Here is a 23093-nt window from a genome sequence, read left to right as displayed (position 1 = left end):
TGACGAGCCACCAAAGTATTTCTCTTGCTGAAAGATGGATCTAATACCGTGCATCTGTGTGGCCGTAACTTTAGAACGCAGATTGGTGTTTATGGGTGTTTAACATGGCATAAATAGACAGAATTGACTGCATGTTTAGAGGCCTCTGACTTTCCAATGCACCCTTGCCAGGATTCGATCTATGTTTGGCCATCACGTAGAGTCAGAGTGTGTAGAGGCTACTATTCCTCCTACATACATGAGTGAAGGTGATATGTGGAGTGTTAAAGTACACTGCGGTCCTGCAACCAGACACATAATTCAATGCTGTCTGTTTGTGGAAAGTCTTTAGCAATATGACCCTAGTCTTGTAAACATATAAAAAAAGGTTGACCCTTCATATTCTCACATTTTTCTTCAGATCACGCTCACCACCATTGGATACGGTGATAAGACTCCACAGACCTGGACTGGGCGGCTTCTGTCTGCAGGGTTTGCTTTGCTGGGCATCTCGTTCTTCGCTTTGCCTGCTGTGAGTAGCTCCAACCATGTACAGCGTGACTCACATTCTTCTGACATTAGAATAGATTGGGGTAAATATTGTTTTACATAACAATGGATTTATGAAAAATAGAAGTTAAAGCTATATTATACTCAAAAATGAAAATTCTGTCTGCATTTACTCAACCTCATGTTGTCCCAAACATGATGATGATTGCTTTCTTTTTTTGAAGAATTATTTTTTCTTCCATATAAAACGCCATAAAAACATCATTGAAGTAATCATGACTCGTGCACTAAATTCCAAGTCTTCTGACATCATGTGTGCAAAAATGTATAGTCACCATGAAGTCAATGTACAATTCTTTGTAAAAATCAAGTCCCACCCTACAATTCACATTGAATAAGCTGTTTCTCTTGCATATATTTGACACAGTAGGGAAAAAAAGATTTTCATAGTATGGAAATAACTATGGAAGTCAATGGGGACCAGCAGCTGCTACCGTTGTTCCTCAAAATATCTTATTTTGTGTTCAGCAGAAGAAAGAAACCCATACAGTTTTGGAACAACTTCAGTGTGAGTAAATGACGGCAGATGAACAAATGAGATATACTGTAACTTTAAGCATTAGGTTATGCCTTCTTATCCTGACCTCTTAAGTGATCTCACTTACGAGAGATGAGGGGTTTGTGGTCTTTTAGGATGAAACTTGAAATCACTAAAACCATTTTTGTTAGCTCAGGCAGAGTGTTTGTACTGTGATGATTTTTATGATGTGTTTGAGAACGCACAGTATGTGTGGCTGTAAAGCCCCTCAGAGGCCTGTCTGACTCATTCTCGTCAAGTGATCTGTAACTCTGCTCACAAACGTGTCCTGCACACTCGCAGTCTCTCTTAGTCCAAATCAGCGGATTCAACCTTAGTAATAGGGTGCGTTTGTTTTCTTTCTGTGGGTGGATGTGGGTGTAGGGTATTCTTGGCTCTGGCTTTGCTCTGAAGGTCCAAGAGCAGCACAGACAGAAGCACTTTGAAAAGAGGAGAAACCCAGCAGCCAGCCTCATACAGGTAAGCTCATCCTATCTCAAAAACTCGATCAGTCAGACATTCAGAACTCAACACATGTTGCCTCATTAGAATTTAAAACAAAGAATGCTTAATGCTCAAATCCTTTCATATTTCATAATTGGTGGTTTTTAAGGAATCTGAAGTACTTAAGCATTTCTTCTGTATGTATGATTTGCCCTGTTCTGATTCTCATCCTCAAAGATCAGATTCACTTCAATATGCACTTGCACTGCACACAGTTAATATCCCATTTGTTAATATCAAATTAGTTTCATACCTGCCAGTTTTATAATGGGACATTTATAAGACAGTGGAATTCTTCCCTGATAGTGTCATTTTAAATCAGAGTTATTATAGTTAAATAAGTCAGAAACTAAAAAAGAAAGAAAAAAGTAGAATGTTACTTGAAATAAATATTAACTGAAATAAATGTAAATATAAAAAAACAAACTTATTTCCCATTTTTCCTATTGTACTAAAATAACTAAAACTGAAAAAATAAACACTGTATAGGCACATTTAAATACAACAAAAACTAATAGGAATGACTAAACACTCATCAAAAACTAATAGAAATGACTAAACACTCAACAAAAACTAAGGTTAACATGAACTCAAGAAAATATGAAAATAAAATTAATTCACAATATTAACAAAAATGATAATATTATCTAAATGATACTAAAACAACAGTGGTTTGAACTGAATAATAATCTTAATAATTGTGATACTAAATTCATATTTAATATAAATAATTTATATTTTAATTTGTTATTATTTTAAATTAATAATTAATATTGATAATTTTGAATTAACTATTAATTGTAAAATCAGTTTATTTGTCTTCTTTTCCAGTTAAAACATCTAAACATTTTTTTATAATAATAATAAAGTGAATAATAATAATAATTGTACATCTTATAAAATTTTGCCTTTCAAATAAATATGTTATGGTATAGGTTTAGATATTATTTAGATACAAGCTGATTAATAAAGATTGTTTTTGGAGTGAACCATGTTCATTTTTTAATGAAAGAAGAGAAAGCGAACAATACCACAGGCATTGATTACATGAGGACTATTATCTTCCGTCAGAGCCAAAGGAAACACTTGCAGATATTTATGATGTGTTTCCATGGAAGGAATTCTGAGCAAGGGCCTCCCTGAGGACTATAGCTCTTCCTAATGGACGGTGCATCCCTCTCCTCTAGCAGAAGAAACAGATTTACTCCAGGAAAATGTACACACACACACAAACACACACCTACAAAACATTGAGGTCCTGTAATATTATAGAAATGAGTTACTTCCTTTTGGCTGCTGTTGAAAACCCACATGCATTTCCCAACTATTTTAACCACCATGACCCCTTTTCTTTCTCCAGGTTGTTTTCTGATATTGCAGACAGAGAATGTCTCATATATTCATCGGTCCTTATGTTTATGTTGTCTCTCTTCCTGTCTTAACCCTGTTTTTAATTTTCTTTACTTTTTCCAAAGGCCTTTCAGCGGGCATCCAACCATCCAGCTTTAATAACTGTTGTCAATAATGTGTATTTTAACCATGCTGTGTTGTTTAAGATGTAATGTTGCAGGGACTGCATTGGTGCATTATCTCTCACCTCCCTTAAATCACTTCAGGTCTTTATATAACCCAGGAATATATATCTTAATTATGATCTGTGGAGTATGACTCTCAGCTATGTCTGGGTCCGGATTCTTTCCTGCATGTTACGATTGCCGTTTTTCTCTTTTACTGACATTTTTGTAGAGAATGATGGAAAATATGCCCTCCCTCCTCACTGCTGCGTCACACAATTTGAGAGCCCCATCTTCAGTCTTTCATCCTTCTGATGTTTTTCTCCTCATAACACGTCTTCTGTTTCTTTCTGATGTTTTTTTAAAGCAATTTTACATCTTGATTCATAAAACCTTATCCATTATCACATTATTACAAGTCAACATGAAATAAAAATGACCCTGTTGACTTTCTTAATGCATGTACCTTATTATGAATGATTCATTAGTGCACATTATTCGTTTTGTTGCTTTTGTTTGTAGTTTTTAATCAGAATGACTTGTTCTTCCCTAGCAATCACTTTCCATTTCTGCTGGCGTCATTCAGTATATTGAATAATTTAGAAAAAAAAAAAAAAGAATTACTTTGTTTTAGTAAATTCACATTCAAGGCTTGCTTCATTCTAGTATGCATAGCCCACTTTTTACAATTCAGGCTATTACCAATGAATAAAATGCTATTTCGTTGTTATACCATATACATTGCAAAATCAGAAGTTAAATGCAAGCAGGGGTTCATATATCCTACAACAACATCTGTGTGGTCAAATACTCATAAAAGTATTAATTATAGAATAGTATTTAGATTGAAATAATGGGTAGTACTATGTAAGTGCCAAATGGCCAAACAGAAAACCCTTAAATTAAAACATACGAGGCCACAAACACTTTTTGCTTTTATTTTTAAAAGTTTGTGCTTTATAAACACCTTTTTATATATAAACACTTTTCACTGGATAAATGTATTCCTCTTTTCATTCACCGCATCACTTTTAAGTTCTTTTGGCTGTTTTGATGTTGTATGTGCCACCCAAACATCAAGACATTTGTTCAACACTGATCTGCTCTCATATTTGGACATGGTTGATGTGTGAAAAACACCCAAATCCTCTTGAATTACAGTGGGATCCAAAATCTAAGACATTGTCGGAAAATCTGGAATTTAAAGTATACTTCAATTTAAACCTTAAAAAAAATGCAAAAAATGAAACATTATTACACAAATAAGAAATATTTAATAAATTAGAGACATCATGTGACTATTTGGACAGACGGTCAGATGTTCTTACTTCCTCAAGAGGCTCTTTGGATCATTCTCAGATCATGCTGGAAAACATAATTATCAGGTTTTGTGAAGGTCATGCAGCTTAAGTCCTGCATTATTTCTAATAATGAATTCATTTTTAACATTTTACTCACATTGTTATGCAGATAATCTTATTTTTAAAAAGCATTTTCACTATTGGTCTCAGACTTTTGGTCCTCAAAATACATAGGCTAACATTTTTTCCAGCATTGCTCAAAACTTACATCATTTGTCACAAAATGGAAGCATCGGTTTGAAGAAATGTCTTGAGCCCAATCAGTGATTCACTGGCTGTTCCCTCACCATGCTATTGTCTTTCTCCACCCATGTCCCCGTCTGTGTGTGTGTCTGTCTCCTGCACCAGGCTGCGTGGCGTCTCTACTCCACAGACCTCTCCAGAACATACCTGAGTGCCACATGGCTGTTCTATAAAAGTGTTCTCCCTCCTCAAAGGCATGTATCAATGCAGTGAACTGATGGAAGAGCGCTTACATGAACCGGTTGTTACTAATCTTTTTTTTTTTTTCTTTTGTTGTTCTCCTTTTTTCTTTTTTTTTTTTAATCCCTGCTTTTTTCCTGGCCTTGTATATTTCTCTTTTTATTTTCTACTCTCCTCATTTCCCTCCCTATTTTCCTGGTTTTGTATATTCTGCACGTAGTGTGTGTGGCGTAGCTATGCGGCTGATGAGAACTCGGTTTCCATTGCTACCTGGAAGCCTCATTTGAAGGCGTTGCATACCTGCAGCCCTACAAAGTAGGTACAACTCTGGCAGCTGGTGTCGTATTTGGTGTCAGTGCTTCTGTAGCTCTCATTTTCCCACTTCCCTCGGCAAACAAACTCTGTTTTCCCTCTATCTGTATCTCTTCCTAAGCATAATCATCTCTTCTGTGCCCTACCATAGTCTGTAGATATCCTTGCTTATTTAAATCCTCATTAGGTCACTGAAAATACGCATATGGCCAGATGTCAAAAGTACATTATATATTATAAATTATACCCAAGTATGGATACTTTGTCAAAATTGTACTGTTAAATGTCAAAGTATCTTCCCTAAAACATCCATGAATTGCTACTGAATAATGATAACAATAAAATTCTCACTTTTTATCTCACAAATCTGACTTATTTCTTACAATTCCTAGATTATATCTCGCAATTCTGACTTTTTTTCTCAGAAGTGCAAGTTTTATCTTGCAATTCAGACTTATAACACATTTTTTATTTTATTTCTTGCAAATATAAGTTTACGTCTGCAGTTTTAAGATAACATTTTACACTTACACTGTCTTACTCTTTTACACTTTACATTTTTTTCCAGAATTGCAAGTTTGTATCTCAAAATTCAGTCTTTGAGCATATATTTCACAATTCTGATTTTTTTTCCTCATAATTTTGAGTTTAGCTCACATTCCTATATATATATATATATATCTTGGAGTTTATATCTCTTTTAAAGTACCCCTATTATGGGTAATGAAAGGTTAATATTTTGGTTTTGGGAGTCCCTAACAACAGGTTGACATGCATGCAAGGTCAAAAAACACTTTCATTTTCTTATAATATGCATTTATTTTTTACCTTACTTGCTCAGTGACTCCCAAATGATTCGCTCAACGATTAATTTTTCCAAACCCCTCCTTTGCGTGACGCAAATCTGCAGTGATTGGTCCAGTTGGTCGATTTCATTTCCATTTCATCATGCCTCTAATTCCAGATAAGCAGCATTTGTGAGTACAGTGCTGCTTTGTGTACAGCGTTACCGGGGAAACCGCTATTTTTACCGCACCAAAAGGCACCTAGTGGCAAAGAATGAATTAGCATTTTCATTCAGACCAACTCGAAAACACCAAGTGGGCGGGCAATATGCTAACGTTTCATGTTGATGTCAACAACATTTATTTTGAGACACAATAACTCTATACACGGGTGCACTTTCAGATTTAAAACTTTGCAGGATGTTTTCATTCGCTTAGAGCTGCGTGAGAGGTAATTTTCAAAAATCCGTAATAGGGACACTTTAAGAGGGACCTCAAAATTGTGAAATTTACACTGATAATTGTGATAAAGTCAGAATTGTGTTTTATAAACTTGCAATTCTAAGAACACAGTCTAAATTGCAAGTTGTAAACTTAAATCATTGTCGTAAAATCAGTTTTGTTAGAAATTTTATTCTGTGGTGGAAACAGCTTACATAGGTTGTTGAAACGAACAAAATAAGGATATGTAAAACAAATAAAACCATTTCTTTGATACAAACCCAACTTAAATTTTCACTTACTAAATAAATAAAGAATTGTACATTAGTCAAAATGGTTAAACTTTAAATGCAGCATCATATGGTTTTATAATTCTTTGATGCTGGAACATTATTAAAATGTGTTCATACTCAAATCAAGTTGTTCATTCCTGAGAATAGCTAGAATTAGAACATATATTTGTAGGTCAAAGACTGTTGGTGACTGATGAAAAATCTCTTCATGAGGACAAACAATAGTAAACTGTAGTGGAGGTTAATTGCCATGAAATTCATTTTATTAGCTGTAAAGTTTGTGCGAGTGTAATTTGAATGGCTCTAGCTCTGTAAGATGCACAAAAAAAGATCAAATAATTGGGTCATTATGTTCTGCAAAATATTTACTTTGTTCTTTGGAAGGCTAAATGAGTATGAGAATTTAAAAATTGTGATTTGCCCTTGGAAATGTAATTCGGTAAGAGAACAAATATTCCAAGTTCCCCAAAATAATATGTAATGATGTACAGTGTACAGTTACTGAAATACCTCACAACCCTCAGGTTTTGACAGTTAAAACAAGTCTTCTGTATAACTGAAGCCTTAAAGTTTCCGTTTGGATGAGAGCCACAGCCTCACACCTGCTTCCTCATGCATATGCTGTGGCTAACTGAAATTTCCCCTACGTTGCCCAGAACAGATAAATCAAACTGAACAGAAGCCAGGACAGTTTGTAGACAGACACCTGAAGACAGACACATGACAATACTCTGACAAATGGGTGTACTGCTATATTCAGGCAATTCCCCAATTCTGGAGTAATTACACACAGAGCAGCCCTCGATAACACGGCTGTCCCTCTTCTGCTAGCGCTTGTCTTAGTCAGCTTGACTGTGCATTGCTCATAGCTTGCTTGCATGCCTGCTTGCTTGCTGCCTGTCTTAAAAAAGACTCTCTATTTCTTCCTACTCTTAATGTATGTGTGTGTTGAGGTATATTTGTTTAATTTCCTTTTTTAACATTTAAACTATAATTTGTATGACACAGTGAAATATATTGGTGTGTCATTCCTACAGTGAAACACTTAGTATATTTCAGAGGCATCTGTGTCTCTTCTGTAGTCTCCTTATTAGTTTCTGTCGGTCATGTGAAGTGTTAATATCCTGCCTCTTTTCTCTCTATGTTTTTAACTAACACCTGAAGGAAAGACCAGGGGGAAACCATCAGCAGGTTTGTTGTTCTCCTATCTACATCCTCCTAGTGTCTGGAATGTTTTACTCATTTAAAGGTGACATAGAATGGAAAACTGTATTTACCTTGGCATAGTTGAATAATAAGAGTTCTGTACATGGAAATGACATACCGTGAGCCTCAAACACCATTGTTTCCTCCTTATGTAAATCTTGTGAATGCAAAAGACCACTGAAAAATAGGCGAATCAGAACATAACACAGACTGTGACGTAACAGTCGGGATCACTAATAGTTTCGCCCCCAACATTTGCATATACCCGCCCATGTTCTATGCCAGCCGCCAGCTGAACCATCAGAAGTTCTGCAGGTATAGTGAAGAAACAAGCAAGGACAACAGCAAAAATGGCAGATCATGGAAATAAATGTTATGTTCCAGGCTGTACAGGGGATGTGAAGTGCAGGGAAGGATTGGTGTCTGTATTCAGAAAGGCACGGAAAGCAAATAACGTGTTCTAATAAAATAACGCGAGCCACTAAAGGGACTTGGTTAGCTCCTTGCTAGCGGTAGCCTGTTACATTACAGTACATAAGATTTCACTTACCACATAAACAGAGTAAGGAGAGATGACTGAGGATGATGGCGAATGATTTACATATCCTGAGCACCACTGACAAGCATCTGATCTTGTAAAATGTCTGGTAAGTACTGCCACTCCATAGTATAAACAGAGTTTGTGCGATTGCGAATCTGAAAGTAAAAAGCGATCGTGCATTCGAAAGCAGTTTCAGTGCCCCACATATTAATAGCGGCTCCCTGTTGGCCGCATTTTATATACAGTATAATTACCTGATGATATAACTGCGAGAGAAAGTATTGAAATGTATATTTTCCTGCCCGTGTTTCCTTCCTGCTGTGAGCTACTGAAATGAGCCGTACTGTGAAAGAGCCAGTCATAGCAGAGCTCAACATTATTATTCATGACCCTTCCAAATAAGCCAATAACAGACCATTTCATTCTAGGGAGAATTCCTAGGGTTGTAAATGCACATGTAAAATCGTTTCTGGAGAATTTTTGCCCTTACCTAAGCCACATAACTTCTATGTAGATATCAGAGAACAATTTAAAATATTGTAACAATGCATTCTATGGCACCTTTATTTAAGTATTTATTGTGTTTTAGCTTCCATGGCATCAATAAAAATAGAGAGAAGAATTAAGTACATTCAGTCATGGCATGTTACATGTCTTGCTTTATCATTCACTCCCACTGATTTTTTATTTAGTTGAAGTAGTAGCTATATTATGTTTGATATTTGCTAATTATCACAGAATAAACCAAGACAGGATGATCAGGATGCCAATGTGAAGCTATCTGTATAACATGTCTCTTATAACAAGGCTACATATAATTTGTTAAATATTGATTTAATTTCTTTTTTATATATATATTGCTTGTACATTATAATCAGTAAGATAATATTTTTATTCAGCAAGGATGCATTAAATTGATTAAAAGTTGCAGTAAAGACATGTAAATGTTTACATTTGTTTAAATTTCAGATAAAGGCTGTTCTTTTTAACTTTCTATTCATCAAATAATCCTGAAAAAATAATGAGTTTAACAAAAATATTAAGTGTCATGATAATATTAACTGAGCCCTATATATATATATATATATATATATATATATATATATATATATATATATATATATATATATATATATATATATATATATATAGTATAATATTAATCAGTATATTAGAATGATTTCTGAAGGATCATGTGACGATGAATACTGGAGTAATTTCTGCTGAAAATTTAGGTTTTCCATCACAGGAATAAAATTCATTTTAATTTTTTAGTGTTTTTTTTTTATATATATTTTAATAATAGTTCACAGTATTACTATTTTGTAATGTATTTTTATTAAATAAATGCAGCCAACATAAGAGTCTTCTTTTAAATATATAAAAAAATCTTTTGAATAGTAGCGTGATTTAATCCAGATATTGCTATTGTTAATTATATTATTAATGTAATACAGAATTATATTAGTGATTCAACAAGCATATTTAAAAATATATTTATGTACATGAATTAATATTAATAATTATATTTTAATATATAAATATACTATTCTAGAGAGAAAGCACAGGGTGATGCCTGAGACATGAAAGTAGCACCAGTATTTTGTTTTGGACAATTGACAAATACATAGTTTCATGGTTTAGTTTCACCACTGCATTGGCCACGATTGACCAATCCCAAACAAATATTTCAGAGAACCATTTAGTAAAAGTCATAGAATAGTAGCTTAGCTGTGGAGCAGCTTCACTTTGCTAACTTGCTAAGAACAAGTGTTCATCTGTACCAAAGTGTGTGTGTGTGTGTGTGTGTGTGTGTGTATTTGCACTTGCAGAGCTGCTTCTGTAATAGATGAGTACTTTGGCCTACTTTTTTCTGTCTACCTACATGGACAGAAACGTGAAGCACTTTTTCCATTCAGAGATTGTTTATATTGACTGTTAAATATTACTACAGCCAGGAGAAAGCAAAGATCACAGCATAAATGCATTAAGGTGTTTTTACGTTTTTATCCATCATCTTTTACCCCCGATAACAACCCCCACCCTCTTCTAAATACCTTTCATCGTAGGTCCAGTGAGTACTGGTAATAGCAGTAAAAAGTAGTGACTCCATTCCAGACATAGCTGTTGACATTTAGGACTCTGCATGTTTGTATACAGATCTTGACCATGTTTAGACACATTAAAGACTGTCGCATCTGCAAGGCCATCGTGTGGTCAGATGTTTGCTGTCAGGCTGGTAACGTTTGGTGTTTTACAGTGGGGCAAAAAAGTATTTATTCAGCCACCAATTGTGCAAGTTCTCCCACTTAAAAAGATGAGAGAGGCCTGTAATTTCCATCATAGGTATACCTCAACTATGAGAGACAAAATGAGAAAGAAAATCCAGAAAATCACATTGTAGGATTTTTAAAGAATTAATTGGTAAATTCCTTGGTAAAATAAGTATTTGGTCACCTACAAACAAGCAAGATTTCTGGCTCTCACATACCTGTAACTTCTTCTTTAAGAGGCTCCTCTGTCCTCCACTCGTTACCTGTATTAATGGCATCTGCTTGAACTTATCAGTATAAAAGACACCTGTCCACAACCTCAAACAGTCCAACTCCAAACTCCACCATGGCCAAGACCAAAGAGCTGTCAAAGGACACCAGAAACAAAATTGTAGACCTGCACCAGGCTGGGAAGACTGAATCTGCAATAGGTAAGCAGCTTGGTGTGAAGAAATCAACTGTGGGAGCAATTATTAGAAAATGGAAGACATACAAGACCACTGATAATCTCCCTCGATCTGGGGCTCCACGCAAGATCTCACCCCGTGGGGTCAAAATGATCACAAGAACTGTGAGCAAAAATCCCAGAACCACACGGGGGGACCTAGTGAATGACCTGCAGAGAGCTGGGACCAAAGTAACAAAGGCTACCATCAGTAACACACTGCACCGCCAGGGACTCAAATCCTGCAGTGCCAGACGTGTCCCCCTGCTTAAGCCAGTACATGTCCGGCCCATCTGAAGTTTGCTAGAGAGCATTTGGATGATCCAGAAGAGGATTGGGAGAATCAGATGAAACCAAAATAGAACTTTTTGGTAAAAACTCAACTTGTCGTGTTTGGAGGAGAAAGAATGCTGAGTTGCATCCAAAGAACACCATACCTACTGTGAAGCATGGGGGTGGAAACATCATGCTTTGGGGCTGTTTTTCTGCAAAGGGACCAGGACGACCGATCCGTGTAAACGAAAGAATGAATGGGGCCATGTATCGTGAGATTTTGAGTGAAAACCTCCTTCCATCAGCAAGGGCATTGAAGATGAAACGTGGCTGGGTCTTTCAGCATGACAATGATCCCAAACACACCGCCCGGGCAACGAAGGAGTGGCTTCGTAAGAAGCATTTTAAGGTCCTGGAGTGGCCTAGCCAGTCTCCAGATCTCAACCCTATCGAAAATCTTTGGAGGGAGTTGAAAGTCCGTGTTGCCCAGCGACAGCCCCAAAACATTACTGCTCTAGAGGAGATCTGCATGGAGGAATGGGCCAAAATATCAGCAACAGTGTGTGAAGACTTACAGAAAACATTTGACCTCTGTCATTGCCAACAAAGGGTATATAACAAAGTATTGAGATTAAATTTTGTTATTGACCAAATACTTATTTTCCACCATAATTTGCAAATAAATTCTTTAAAAATCCTACAGTACATTGTGATTTTCTGGATTTTTTTCTCCTTTTGTCTCTCATAGTTGAAGTATACCTATGATGAAAATTACAGGCCTCTCTCATCTTTTTAAGTGGGAGAAATTGCACAATTGGTGGCTGACTAAATACTTTTTTGCCCCACTGTAACTTCCATGTGATTTCAGCAGGGGTGGAGCTTATTGCTCATTCCTTGTAAATAATGGTTGCACCCAAGGCTTTTTCTTACTTGAATCCTCTCACTTTCAATTAGTGCTGGAATTGGATGTTTGCATGGTTCGTATTAAATATGTGAAGAGCAGAGCATCAGAACTCAGACTTAAATGAAGTAATTTACAGTTGGAAAAGCCCCACAGCATGTGGCAAATGTGTCATTAAATGTGATGGAAAATTAACCTTCAAATTGCAAAGGCATTACAGCAAACAGCTAAGCTGTGAATACTTTTTGCGCCGCTTGTGAAACCTTTTAAATGGATGAACATTAAGTCTTAAGTCTTTAAGAAAACATTAGGTATAATCCACAATCCACATAATCCATTTGTACTGGTTAGAGAATGAAGGGAACTAAATATTTACAGAACGATAATTTATAATTAACCAGCAAATCCAAGAAAGTTTGTCAAAGTTCTTTGGTTGTTAGACAAGTTTTGTACACTGTTTACTTCTAATATACTTCTAGTGTGAATGTGCTTGTGAGTGTGTGTAGTTTGGTGCAGCGCTAATTAAACTGTATATTACCATGTTTGGTTGCAAAAACATGCCAATTTATTTAACATTTTGCTTCATTTTTACCCCCTAGTCGTGTCTCTGTTTCGATGTTGTTGCATACATATAATTCTTCCACTTAAGGAGGTTGTTTCTGCTCACAGTCTAACTAACACATCTGCCATCTGTCTTCCTCATTTCCTTAGTAAGGGTCATAGTAATAGACAGAGGCTCTTCAGGAGGTATACCACACGGAAATATAGGTACCCAGCATCCCCCACTGCTCCAGCAATATGACCAATGTGAATGCTGACTAACCTTATGCATGGATGATGACGGCCACCTCAGATAACCTTACAGACCCTACAGAGGGTCTAATATGAGGGTCCTATTGCCTGTTGCCTGAAGGATTTAACTGACATGCAGAAATTACTCCATAATATTATTACCAATATGATACAATATCTCATTTGTGATAATAATAAAATAATGCAAAGCTTCTAAACTTCAAGCCACCAGTTTTCCAACATCCCACATTGTAATGCAGGAATAATCCGATCAAGTGGTTTCAAAGGTTCCGTTCAGTTTTGAAGGATATCTCTGACTGTACTGTATACGTCTCCGTTTGCGTTAACACATTAGTCTTAACCTGCATGTTGCATGTGCATGAAATTTGGCTCTATGTTCTTGTAAGTCACCTTTTTAACATTATGTCTTCACTCTCCTATTACACTACATCTCTTTCACATGCAAACTCAATACCAAGCATGAGCTTAATTGACTATGTAGACATCTGGCATGAATTAAGAACCCCTGCTTATGGAATTTTTGTCTTTGAAGGAATACGTATAGAACTGTTCTGCTCATAAACTGTTAATATTCCAGGCCTCTACATCAGGCTTAGAAAGGTACATGGAAATGTTGTCAGGCTGCTCCACATTGAAGGTATCAACAGAAGTAGGGTGGTTAGAGAGTCATTGTTCAAAATGTTGCTTGCTGATTGGTGGAAGCCGTGGAATGAGGTTTGTGTTGCATGATGGTCTTTTGATGCAATTTTTGAGAAAAGTTTAGGACAGTTTTTGAGGCTTTGGCGAAAGAGCTTCCAAGTAAGAAGTGGTCCCAAATCGTGACAACAAAAAAACTGGAAGAATTTAGTAGAGAAACGTGCAGGTCCAAAATAAGCCATCACAACAGTTTTTTATTAAACCAAACTTTAGTAAAATATATCTTTATTTCCATTCCATGTTTAATTGTTTCTCTGTTTATTTGTCCCTTCCCACTTCCCATCGTCTTCCATCCCTCTTCTTTCCTCTCCTGCAGTCAAAAGTTAAGTTTTCGGGAGCGTGTGCGCATGGCCAGTCCTCGCGGTCAGAGTGTGAAGAGCAGACAGATGTCAGTGAATGACCGACGCTCTCCTGCCACAGAGGTTGGGGTTGAGGGTAGCAGCCCTGCCAAGGTTCAGAAGAGCTGGAGCTTCAATGACCGCACACGCTTCCGGCCATCACTGAGACTCAAGAGCCAGTCGCGCACAACGGCTGAAGGTGAACAGCTTTTTTGATTTGGTCGCTGTTGTTCCACTTCTACTGTAATAATAGAAGCAGAGTTAGGAAAGTTCTCATTGCTGATAATCAGACCTGTGGTTTTATTTGCTTCACAAAAAAAAAAAAAAAAAAGACTTAATTTTAAAAATAATTATAGATCATGTTTGCTGTTATCTGCTAGTCTTGACACCATTTGACCCTTTATAAACAAGAATATGTCTTTCCCTACGTACTGTATTGTTTTTTTGGACTTGTCCCTAAAGACATGATTTACAAACACTATTGGGCTGCAGTGGGAGAACATGGTTTCCCATGGGACCCTCTGTTTGCACTAGTTAACCTTGGCTTATGCTCCCATCACCAGAATGCCCCTCAGGGAAGAAGAGCGAAAGTGGAGATAGAGACATTGTTTATAAGAGGATTTTCAGTATTGACAGAATTCTGTACATTAGTCACAAAGGATTGACAACCCATGATCCCATGGGAAAATAAAACAACGGGAAATAGTTTAGTAAAAAAAAATAAAATTAATCTGTTCGTTGGCCTTGTTAGGGCTTCATTTGGAATGTTGCTTACAATCAGAAGTAGTGAAGTTGCATATAAAATATTTGGATGTTAAACAGTGATTTTAAACCACGTATCCATGTGGCCCCATCGCAGAAGCTACATAGATTAACGTGAGTTTACAGGGACGGGTTTAAATGGACTAAAAGACTGGAGAAGTTCACAAAACATCACCAAAGAGAGAAGTCTGACGTTTTTCGCCTAAAGATTGAGCTGTGCTATTTTTAAAAAAAATTAAATACATAAATAAAAAAAATTCTAAGTATACATGAATGTATCTTTCACAATAAGATCAATAACATGCATTTAGACATAGAAAACAGGTTGAATGTTTGTTTCATGACACAAGAAGGGACTTCTACACATCAGATGCATAGATGAACATTTGAACCAACTGAATAAACTAATTTACTGAAATGAATTTGACTTCCAAATGCTAGTTTTAGATTTCATTTAATTATCCAGCAAAGCCAACTATGCAAACAATGTGATATAAAATGCAGAAATGTAACTTTTTAAGTTACACTGTAAAAAAAATTCCGTAAAAAAACGGATAATGTACTGGCAGAAAATTACCAGGACATTTTCTGTTAAATTTACAGACATTTTCCTTCAACATTAGAACGGAAAATTCTGTAGATTTACATTTTCTTCTGTACCATAAACGGACAACCCTTAATGCAGAAATTTCTAAAAAATTATAGCATAGGCCTATCTTTAGTAGCAAATAAATCCAGCACAATATATACACATTGAACATGGTTTATTTTTACCTCATGTAAACATTCTTAAAAGTGTGTTCAGTAGCTTTTATTTGCCTTAAACAGGTGAAGACAAAAATATTATTACATCAATTAATTTAACAATGTGTAAAGCACCACTGAAAATGCTTGTATTGTGGAACACTTTTTAGTTTTAAACAGCAACATGCAGAAAAAAGAAAACATGAGCAGGTACTTAACATGTACAATATTGGTGTTGCTCCAAATAGTGGTCACAAAGATAAACTTCATTGTGAAACAGTCAAGATTCAAAATATTTTCAAATACATGGGGGAAATAAATTAATACAAAGACAGGGCTGTCATTAATAACAATTGCTATAGACTTACAGTCAATAGTCAAGTGAAATGTTCCAGTGTTCACACCATTTAACATCTGCATAGAAAAACACAATATTATTTAAAAGGACAGTTCACCCAAAAATGTGAATTCTGTCATCAGTTACTCACCCTCATACCGTTCCAAATCCATAAGATTTTCATTCATCTTTGGAACACAAACAAAGAGTATTTTTAAATTTTAGTATTTTTTGCTTTCTGTCCCTCCATTGACAACTACCATTTCAAGGTCCAATAAGGTATAGCTGTCAGATTTCATTATAAAGGATCTTCATTAGTGTTCCAAAAATGAACAAATGTCTAACAGGATTGGAACAAGATTTTTCATATAACATTTTGGGTGAACTAAACCTTTAAGTTAGATTACTAACCTCTAATTCATGCTAAATTATCTGCATCTACAATTGACATGGTACTGCAAAAAATACTTTCTTGTACAGCATTTGAAAATAAAAAAAACAAAGATTCCTGCACTCATGCCTCACATTTCAATGTGAAACTATACTATACAACTATACTAAACTAAACTTGTGTGCTTTTAGTATCTCTTGCCATGTGCCAGTTTGTGGAAACTCCTTTTTTTCTGCATGTTCAGTCCAAGTTCCATGTTGAGATCTGAAAAAAGCTCAAATTGTACATGGATTCTAAAAGTCTTGGAAGCGTAGGTTCCCATCATCTCAACCTTTGACCCTCGTTCAGGATTTCTTCACAGGAAGACTGGAAATGACAAGAAACTAAATGAATGAAAGTGAAGTACAGAGTAACATGCAGAACAGGTTGAGATTGAATTATCAGCTGCTATTACAAATACTTTCCAGTTCAAACATTGTTTATAAAATGCTAAACTTGCATTTCCAGTGGTCTCCAATTGCATCTGTCATGTGATCTTGTCAATAATGTTTTACGATATACTTAAAGAGACAGAATTATCATTTTTGGGTGAACTATCATTAATTATTCACCCTCATGTCGTTCCAAACCTGTAAGACCTTCGTTCATCTTCAGAACACAAATGAAGATATTTCTGATGAAATCCGAGAGCTCTCTGACCCACGGTGGTGCTGACGCTGCACTTTGTTTACTGGCAAATGAACGCACACGCATGCGTTGTGGTACTCTCGTTAATAGCAGCAGACTCTCCCAGGAGAGAAGAAATCATTGAATAAAGTTATTTTTGTTGGACCATTTTAACGATGTCCTTATACTACGTTTCTGTGACTTGATCGTGTAAGGACCCTTGCTGTCTATGAAGGGTCAGAAAGCTCTCAGATTTCATCAAAAATATCTTAATTTGTGTTGAAAAAATGAACGAAGGTCTTATGGGTTTGGAATGACTTGTGGGTGAGTGATTAATGACAGAATTTTCATTTTTGGGTGAACTAACCCTTTGATTATTTTCAACTAAACAGCAACACAATAAAATGCTTTATACACAGTCTCATTACACAAATTCCTTACATTTGTATGGATTCCAGCGTAGGTGCCATCTCCTCTGGATTTTTTATGTTTAAAATAAAACAAAGAGAATGTGTAGCTCAGCCACAATGGGAGGAAATGATAACTTCTTGAATGACAGCAATCTGGAATCACCAGTAACAAATAAGAAATTAAAAAAACACATGGTGAATTCAGAAAACCACTCCAAACATTGATTAAATCTTTCCTACACAAACAAAAGTCAACTGAATAAATGACTCAATGACTAATTTTTTGTCAGAATTGAACAGGCCTAATGGTAAATAAAATAATGAACAGTTAATAAATAAAACAGAATACAAACCCATGATAAGAATGCAGGGGGTGCTTGGGGTGTACAGTACAGCAGCAATTAGACCTGTCATTAGAAAAGAAAACAAAAGAAAGGACGAACAGAACGCGACGGCAGCGTATAGGCAAACAAATTCCATCATATTTCTATCATGGCGCCGAAAAAGTCCAGTGGGGTATGTGAATAATGGCAGTAAAAAAAAATTAACCACAATTCTTAGCGAATAATAAGAAAGAGCAGTGTTGGTCGCGGTTTTAATTTATTTACGTCTAATGCATAATGATTTTGTATGGCTGTATTCCACGCTTTTTCGGCGCCATAGAAATGTGATAGAATTAGTTTGATTATACGCTGCCGTCGCGTTCTACTCGCCGTTTCTGGATGAGGGTAAGGAACAGAGACTGCTGGCAGCTTGTTGTGTTTTCCTCAGAATGCGATGCTTTCTTCCCCTCCATCGTTTCTAATCTCCGTATTATTACAGGTGCGTGTCACGTTATTCATATGTCACAAGCGCATGCGCACTTTGGTCAGAGCTGCAATACTGCGATTAAGGTGTTTACATGCCTGTGTATTTCGATTAAAATCGGCGTATGCCACCTATGTTAATACGATTATGCTTGCTGTGATTATGAGCTTAATCGTATTATTTAGATCGAAGTATTGCGTTTACATGAGGTAAAGATTAATCGCAATATAGCCAAAATCGCATCATAATCGCATTAAGAGGGTGCATGTAAACGCACCCATTTACTCTGCCAGCTCCTGTTGAAGGCATAAAGTACTCTAAACACATTGTACCTCAGATTTAACGTTCTTACAGCTGCTAACTTCACCTCAGTAACGTTAATATGCCGATGCTTTACGACACGCTCAGTAACAAATACACCGCAACAACAATTAAAAAGTTAATTAACTTCTAATTATAAAACTAAAAGTGAGAACACTGTAACAAGTAACTTACCTCCACGTCGTCGAGTAAGATGTGACGGTGTGCTGAAAATGTTGAATATGACGGCTCCGACATTCATTTGCCAAACAAGCTAGACAGCAACTAAGTTAAAGTTACAGTTTATGTTACATTTAACAAAAACTAATTTACCACGGAAGTGTAAGAACAGTTCCCCAAACCCGAAATCTGACTTTAAAATGAAATTTTGACCAATACTATCTCCGTGAATAATGGCGCCTGCTCTAGCACTGTTTTCGCGCCGATAATCGACTGAGCTTCTTGTTCCCACAATGCAAAGCGTAATTTAAAAAATACAGAAAAACACCTGTAAAAACCAAATACAGAAAATTCCTTCAAATTATTACGGTATATTGTACTGTATTTTTACGGACTTTTTTTTACAGTGTAGTTTGTTGCTGGAAAAGCTGCAGTTGTCATGCTACTAAATAATGAGTCACTCTCCAACACTGCAACAATCTGTTGTACCATAAGATTTATTGTAACATTCCCAATCAAGTACATTTTCACAGAAGTGCCCGATCACTAACAAGCACATTTTGCAAAAGTAGCATCTCAGTGGCAGCAGCGATCGAGCTCCAGCTCTGTATGAGACCCATCAACCCAAAATGAATCTCATACCTGCTGTGCTACCACTCTCTGGCTTCATACTCTTATATAACACACACTATAGATACACCACAGGTTACTGTATATAACCCATAAGTCACTGCTGAGGAAGAGAAATTGCTTCACATCCTTTGCCATTTATCTGTGTCATGCACTGCTACTGCTGATGGGGTCAGGCATCACACACAGTTTAAATGGAATAATTTATTCTCTTCTACGAGCATCAAATATTTAGTCTGTTACCTGTTTCTCTTTGCTTATGATTCACTTTGTTTGTTTGTTTAAATACAGTGACATTGAGACATCTAACTGACACTTTTTGTGACTCCTAAAGTCATTTTGTTGCCTTTCAGCTTAATGTGATACGTCAGTACAGCAGTACTTCCTTCTAGTATTTATGCAGTAAAGCTCAGTGGAGTGGCCTGTGGTCAGTGTGCTGGGGGTCAAGGGAAAGATTTGCTTTGAATGCTATTTTGATTCATAGCTGTATTGATCTGCCCTAGGCTTTCTCTACTTTTCAGCCTAGTTTAGTTTTCAGCCTTTTTGAGGATCCGCTGTAAAAATGTTTTTGCTTGCTATGTTTCAGATTCTTTTCCTTTCTCTCTCTTTCTCTCACAGCTGACACAAATCTTGGACCGGATGATGCTTTTGATGAGAAGGGTTGCCATTGTGATGTGACTGTGGAAGATCTCTCTGCCCCACTAAAGGCAGTGATCAGGGCTGTCAGGTGAGTTTAAAGCAGCTGAAAACTCACTTGTTCAAACTTGCTTTTGTCTAATTTTTAAATTGTCATGTCTTTTATTTCTTCATTGTATACTGTTGTTGTACAGCACTTTGTGACACTTGCACTTGAAAGGCGCTATAGAAATAAATATTACTTACTTACTTTGACTTCCCAGAGAGCGTTGTTCTCCCCTAGTGAAAGCTTGAAGAATTCACACTGTAGTTGAAAACTGCCTTATTTATTGAGGCATCAAGGTTAGATCATCACTGCTGTCTCTCTCCTGCTGGGACAGGCCACTGGTGTTGCTTCAGGTCACTTCACTTCCATCGCTCTGAACTATTAGGCACTTCCAAGAGGGCTGAGATTTGTCCCACTCCTCTTTCCCAGGGTGTCGGATAGAAATGTTCACAGTCAGTTCTGCTTACACACCAGCTCATCTGACAGAAAGAAAACTCACAGGGGCTTGAATCTGCAAGACGTTACAGAAACAGATTACTGAAATCTGCTCCCCTCTGTGTCAATATTTGCTTTTTCACCTTCACTCAGAAGAACATCACGCATAGAATAGGTTTAGGTTTCAGTGTGCCTGTGGTAATACCTGTGTTTTCACAGCTAATGTCATCTGTAGCACATAGCTTTACTAGAACATGAGCCTTACTTGAGTAATATTATTATAAACTGTTTTTAAAGCAGAGGCATATCTGATCGTGTTTTTTTCTCTGGGTTATGAACTGTTATGGTATTTGTGACTCATTTCTGCCCTCTAGTGGTTCTGCGCAAGCGTGCACAACTTGCAGGCTTGTTTATTTGTGAGTTGCAAAGAGGTTTGCTTTGTGGAGTTGACTCCATATGTACATAATATAATGTTTATAGATATATCTTCAAATATAACTAGAAATGTTTTATTTTATGAAATTTTAAAGTTCACGGTTGAAACATTACAAATTGTGCATCGTTAGGGTTAGACACTTTTCCAATAGAGTAAGAAATATAAACTTAATTCAAGATGCATTTAATAAAAATGTATCTTATTATTTATTTATTTTAATTTGAAATAAACACATCTTAAATATATTTAAACTGCAAATTTTATTTTTTATTTAATTTAATTTTATTGCATATGCCTGTGTGTCATAATTTCTAATCAAAAGTTAGTTGAGTCTTGTTTCTTGTTTCACTGTTGACAGGATAATGAAATTCCATGTGGCCAAGAAGAAGTTTAAGGAGACACTTCGACCGTATGATGTGAAAGATGTGATTGAGCAATACTCTGCTGGTCACCTGGATATGCTGTGTCGTATCAAGAGTCTCCAGACTAGGTGAGATTAACCAGCCCTTGTTGTGTGGTGAAAATATGTTCAAGTGAACATGTGACTAAAAGTTACGAATTCATTTATAACTTCTCTGTTCACAGTTTTCCTGTTTTTTTACATAAACTTCTCACACACCAATACACATTAACAAATGCAGTTAGCACAAATACATATTTACAGAAAGCTGTACAGAAAATAATTCAATTGGTTTGTTTTCTTATGCACACTTTCTACATCTACATGTCCGTGTCTGTCTTATCTCCCTGTCTGCACTCTCCCATTCAGGTTGGACACCATTGTGGGTCCACAGACCCTGAGCAGCAAAGCCAAGACCTTTTCTTCTCCTTCCCTGCACTTGTATTACAGCCAGGCCAAGAGGAAACACTCTGCCCCAGGGTCAGCCGACCCACAATCCCCCACCCCAAACTATTTTAACTCTGAAACATCCAGAATCCAGAGTCAATTGCTGAGGCCGTGTGTCTAAATCTCCAGTGTCCAATACCCTCTGGACATCAACATCACAGCAGTTCAGCTTTTAAAGGGCTAAACACTTAAAAATGACATAAATAAATAAAATATCTAAAGATCCTTAAATCAAGATAAATTGTGTAAGATATTCAAATTTGTTTTCAGAGAATATATGTTTATTTTTCAAAACTAATTGGCAAAGTTGCTTGTTGAAGCATAAACATTATATTTTGTTAGATTTATGCTTATAAAACAATTTGTCTGTGAGACAGAAATACAAAGTAATACATCTTAATTTAAGTTATATTATCTAAAGTTATTATACAGTCTTGTCTAAGGATGTTTAGATATGTTTAATGCAAAACAAGACAAAAATACTGAATAAGAAGAAACTACCGTTGAAAAGTTTGGCATCAGTTTCTTGAATTAATCATTTCTGAAGGATCATTTGACACTAAAGACTGGAGTGATGGCTGCTGAAAATTTTGCCATCACAGGAATAAGTTACATTTGAAAATATATTAAAATAGAAAATTTTTAAACTGTAATCATATTTTACAGTATCACTGTTTTTATTTTTTGATCATGTAAATGTAGCCTGGGTAAACATGAGAGACATCTTTCAAAAGCAAACAAACAAACACACACACACACACAATGGTAGTGTGTGTATATATCATTTTTAAATAATTTTTTTTCAATATGTATTTTTGCAGTAAAGGCTGGACATGTTTGTGATGTGTCAGTGACCCAACGCCTCAAGCTTTTGGCTCTGTTCAATTAATCCTTCATCCCTCCATTTTTCTCCTTGTAGAACTTTCTCCCTGTTTAACAAGGTTGGGCAATGCTAAACCAGCATAACCGTGATGCAGTGCATGGCGTTAGATTGAATGTGCCTGTGTATAGTACTAAGTTTTATTCCTCACAGCTTTCCCTATTATTTGGGTCCCAAAGCTTGATTTTTGTTCAACATTTTGTCTGGCATGGAAGTAGCATATTAAAATATTGTTATTCTTTAATATCTTGAATCAACACGTGTGTAATCAATAGTTGTTTGCTAGCTCTGATTTGAACAACCATCTCTAACTAACATTTACTTAAATATCAGATACCTCAGTGACTGACTTTGAAACACTGACTTTGAAGCAACAGTTAAGAATTTAACCTAGATTACTG

The 23093-nt window shown here is 36.1% G+C and overlaps 1 protein-coding gene and 1 long non-coding RNA gene across 8 annotated transcripts in view; one reads left to right on the top strand and one right to left on the bottom strand.

The window, feature by feature from the left end:
• Positions 1-23093, top strand: part of kcnq5a (potassium voltage-gated channel, KQT-like subfamily, member 5a) — a 119144-nt gene that overhangs the window by 91086 nt on the left and 4965 nt on the right. For 4 of the 7 annotated variants that reach the window (XM_058795361.1, XM_058795362.1, XM_058795364.1 and 1 more), the window contains 8 exons: positions 401-511; positions 1451-1546; positions 5089-5183; positions 7864-7890; positions 14164-14384; positions 20031-20139; positions 21324-21455; positions 21735-21845. In XM_058795361.1, the coding sequence (XP_058651344.1) occupies positions 401-511; positions 1451-1546; positions 5089-5183; positions 7864-7890; positions 14164-14384; positions 20031-20139; positions 21324-21455; positions 21735-21845 (902 nt within the window). Of the gene's footprint in view, positions 1-400; positions 512-1450; positions 1547-4793; positions 4883-5088; positions 5184-7863; positions 7891-14163; positions 14385-19315; positions 19325-20030; positions 20140-21323; positions 21456-21734; positions 21846-23093 lie in introns of all 7 variants that reach the window. The other 3 variants (XM_058795363.1, XM_058795367.1, XM_058795365.1) reach the window with 3 other exon arrangements.
• LOC131552020 (uncharacterized) lies at positions 14433-18780 on the bottom strand. Its single transcript, XR_009273875.1, has 3 exons — positions 17849-18780; positions 17527-17648; positions 14433-16785 (listed from the first exon to the last, which is right to left on the bottom strand). It is a non-coding gene; the product is annotated as an uncharacterized LOC131552020 (long non-coding RNA).

Source organism: Onychostoma macrolepis, chromosome 13 (genome assembly GCF_012432095.1).
Source record: "Onychostoma macrolepis isolate SWU-2019 chromosome 13, ASM1243209v1, whole genome shotgun sequence".
In the NCBI taxonomy this organism is placed as follows: Eukaryota; Metazoa; Chordata; class Actinopteri; order Cypriniformes; family Cyprinidae; genus Onychostoma; species Onychostoma macrolepis.
The sequence above is the reverse complement of the archived record's forward strand: the minus strand, read 5'-3'. Positions and strand labels throughout refer to the sequence as shown.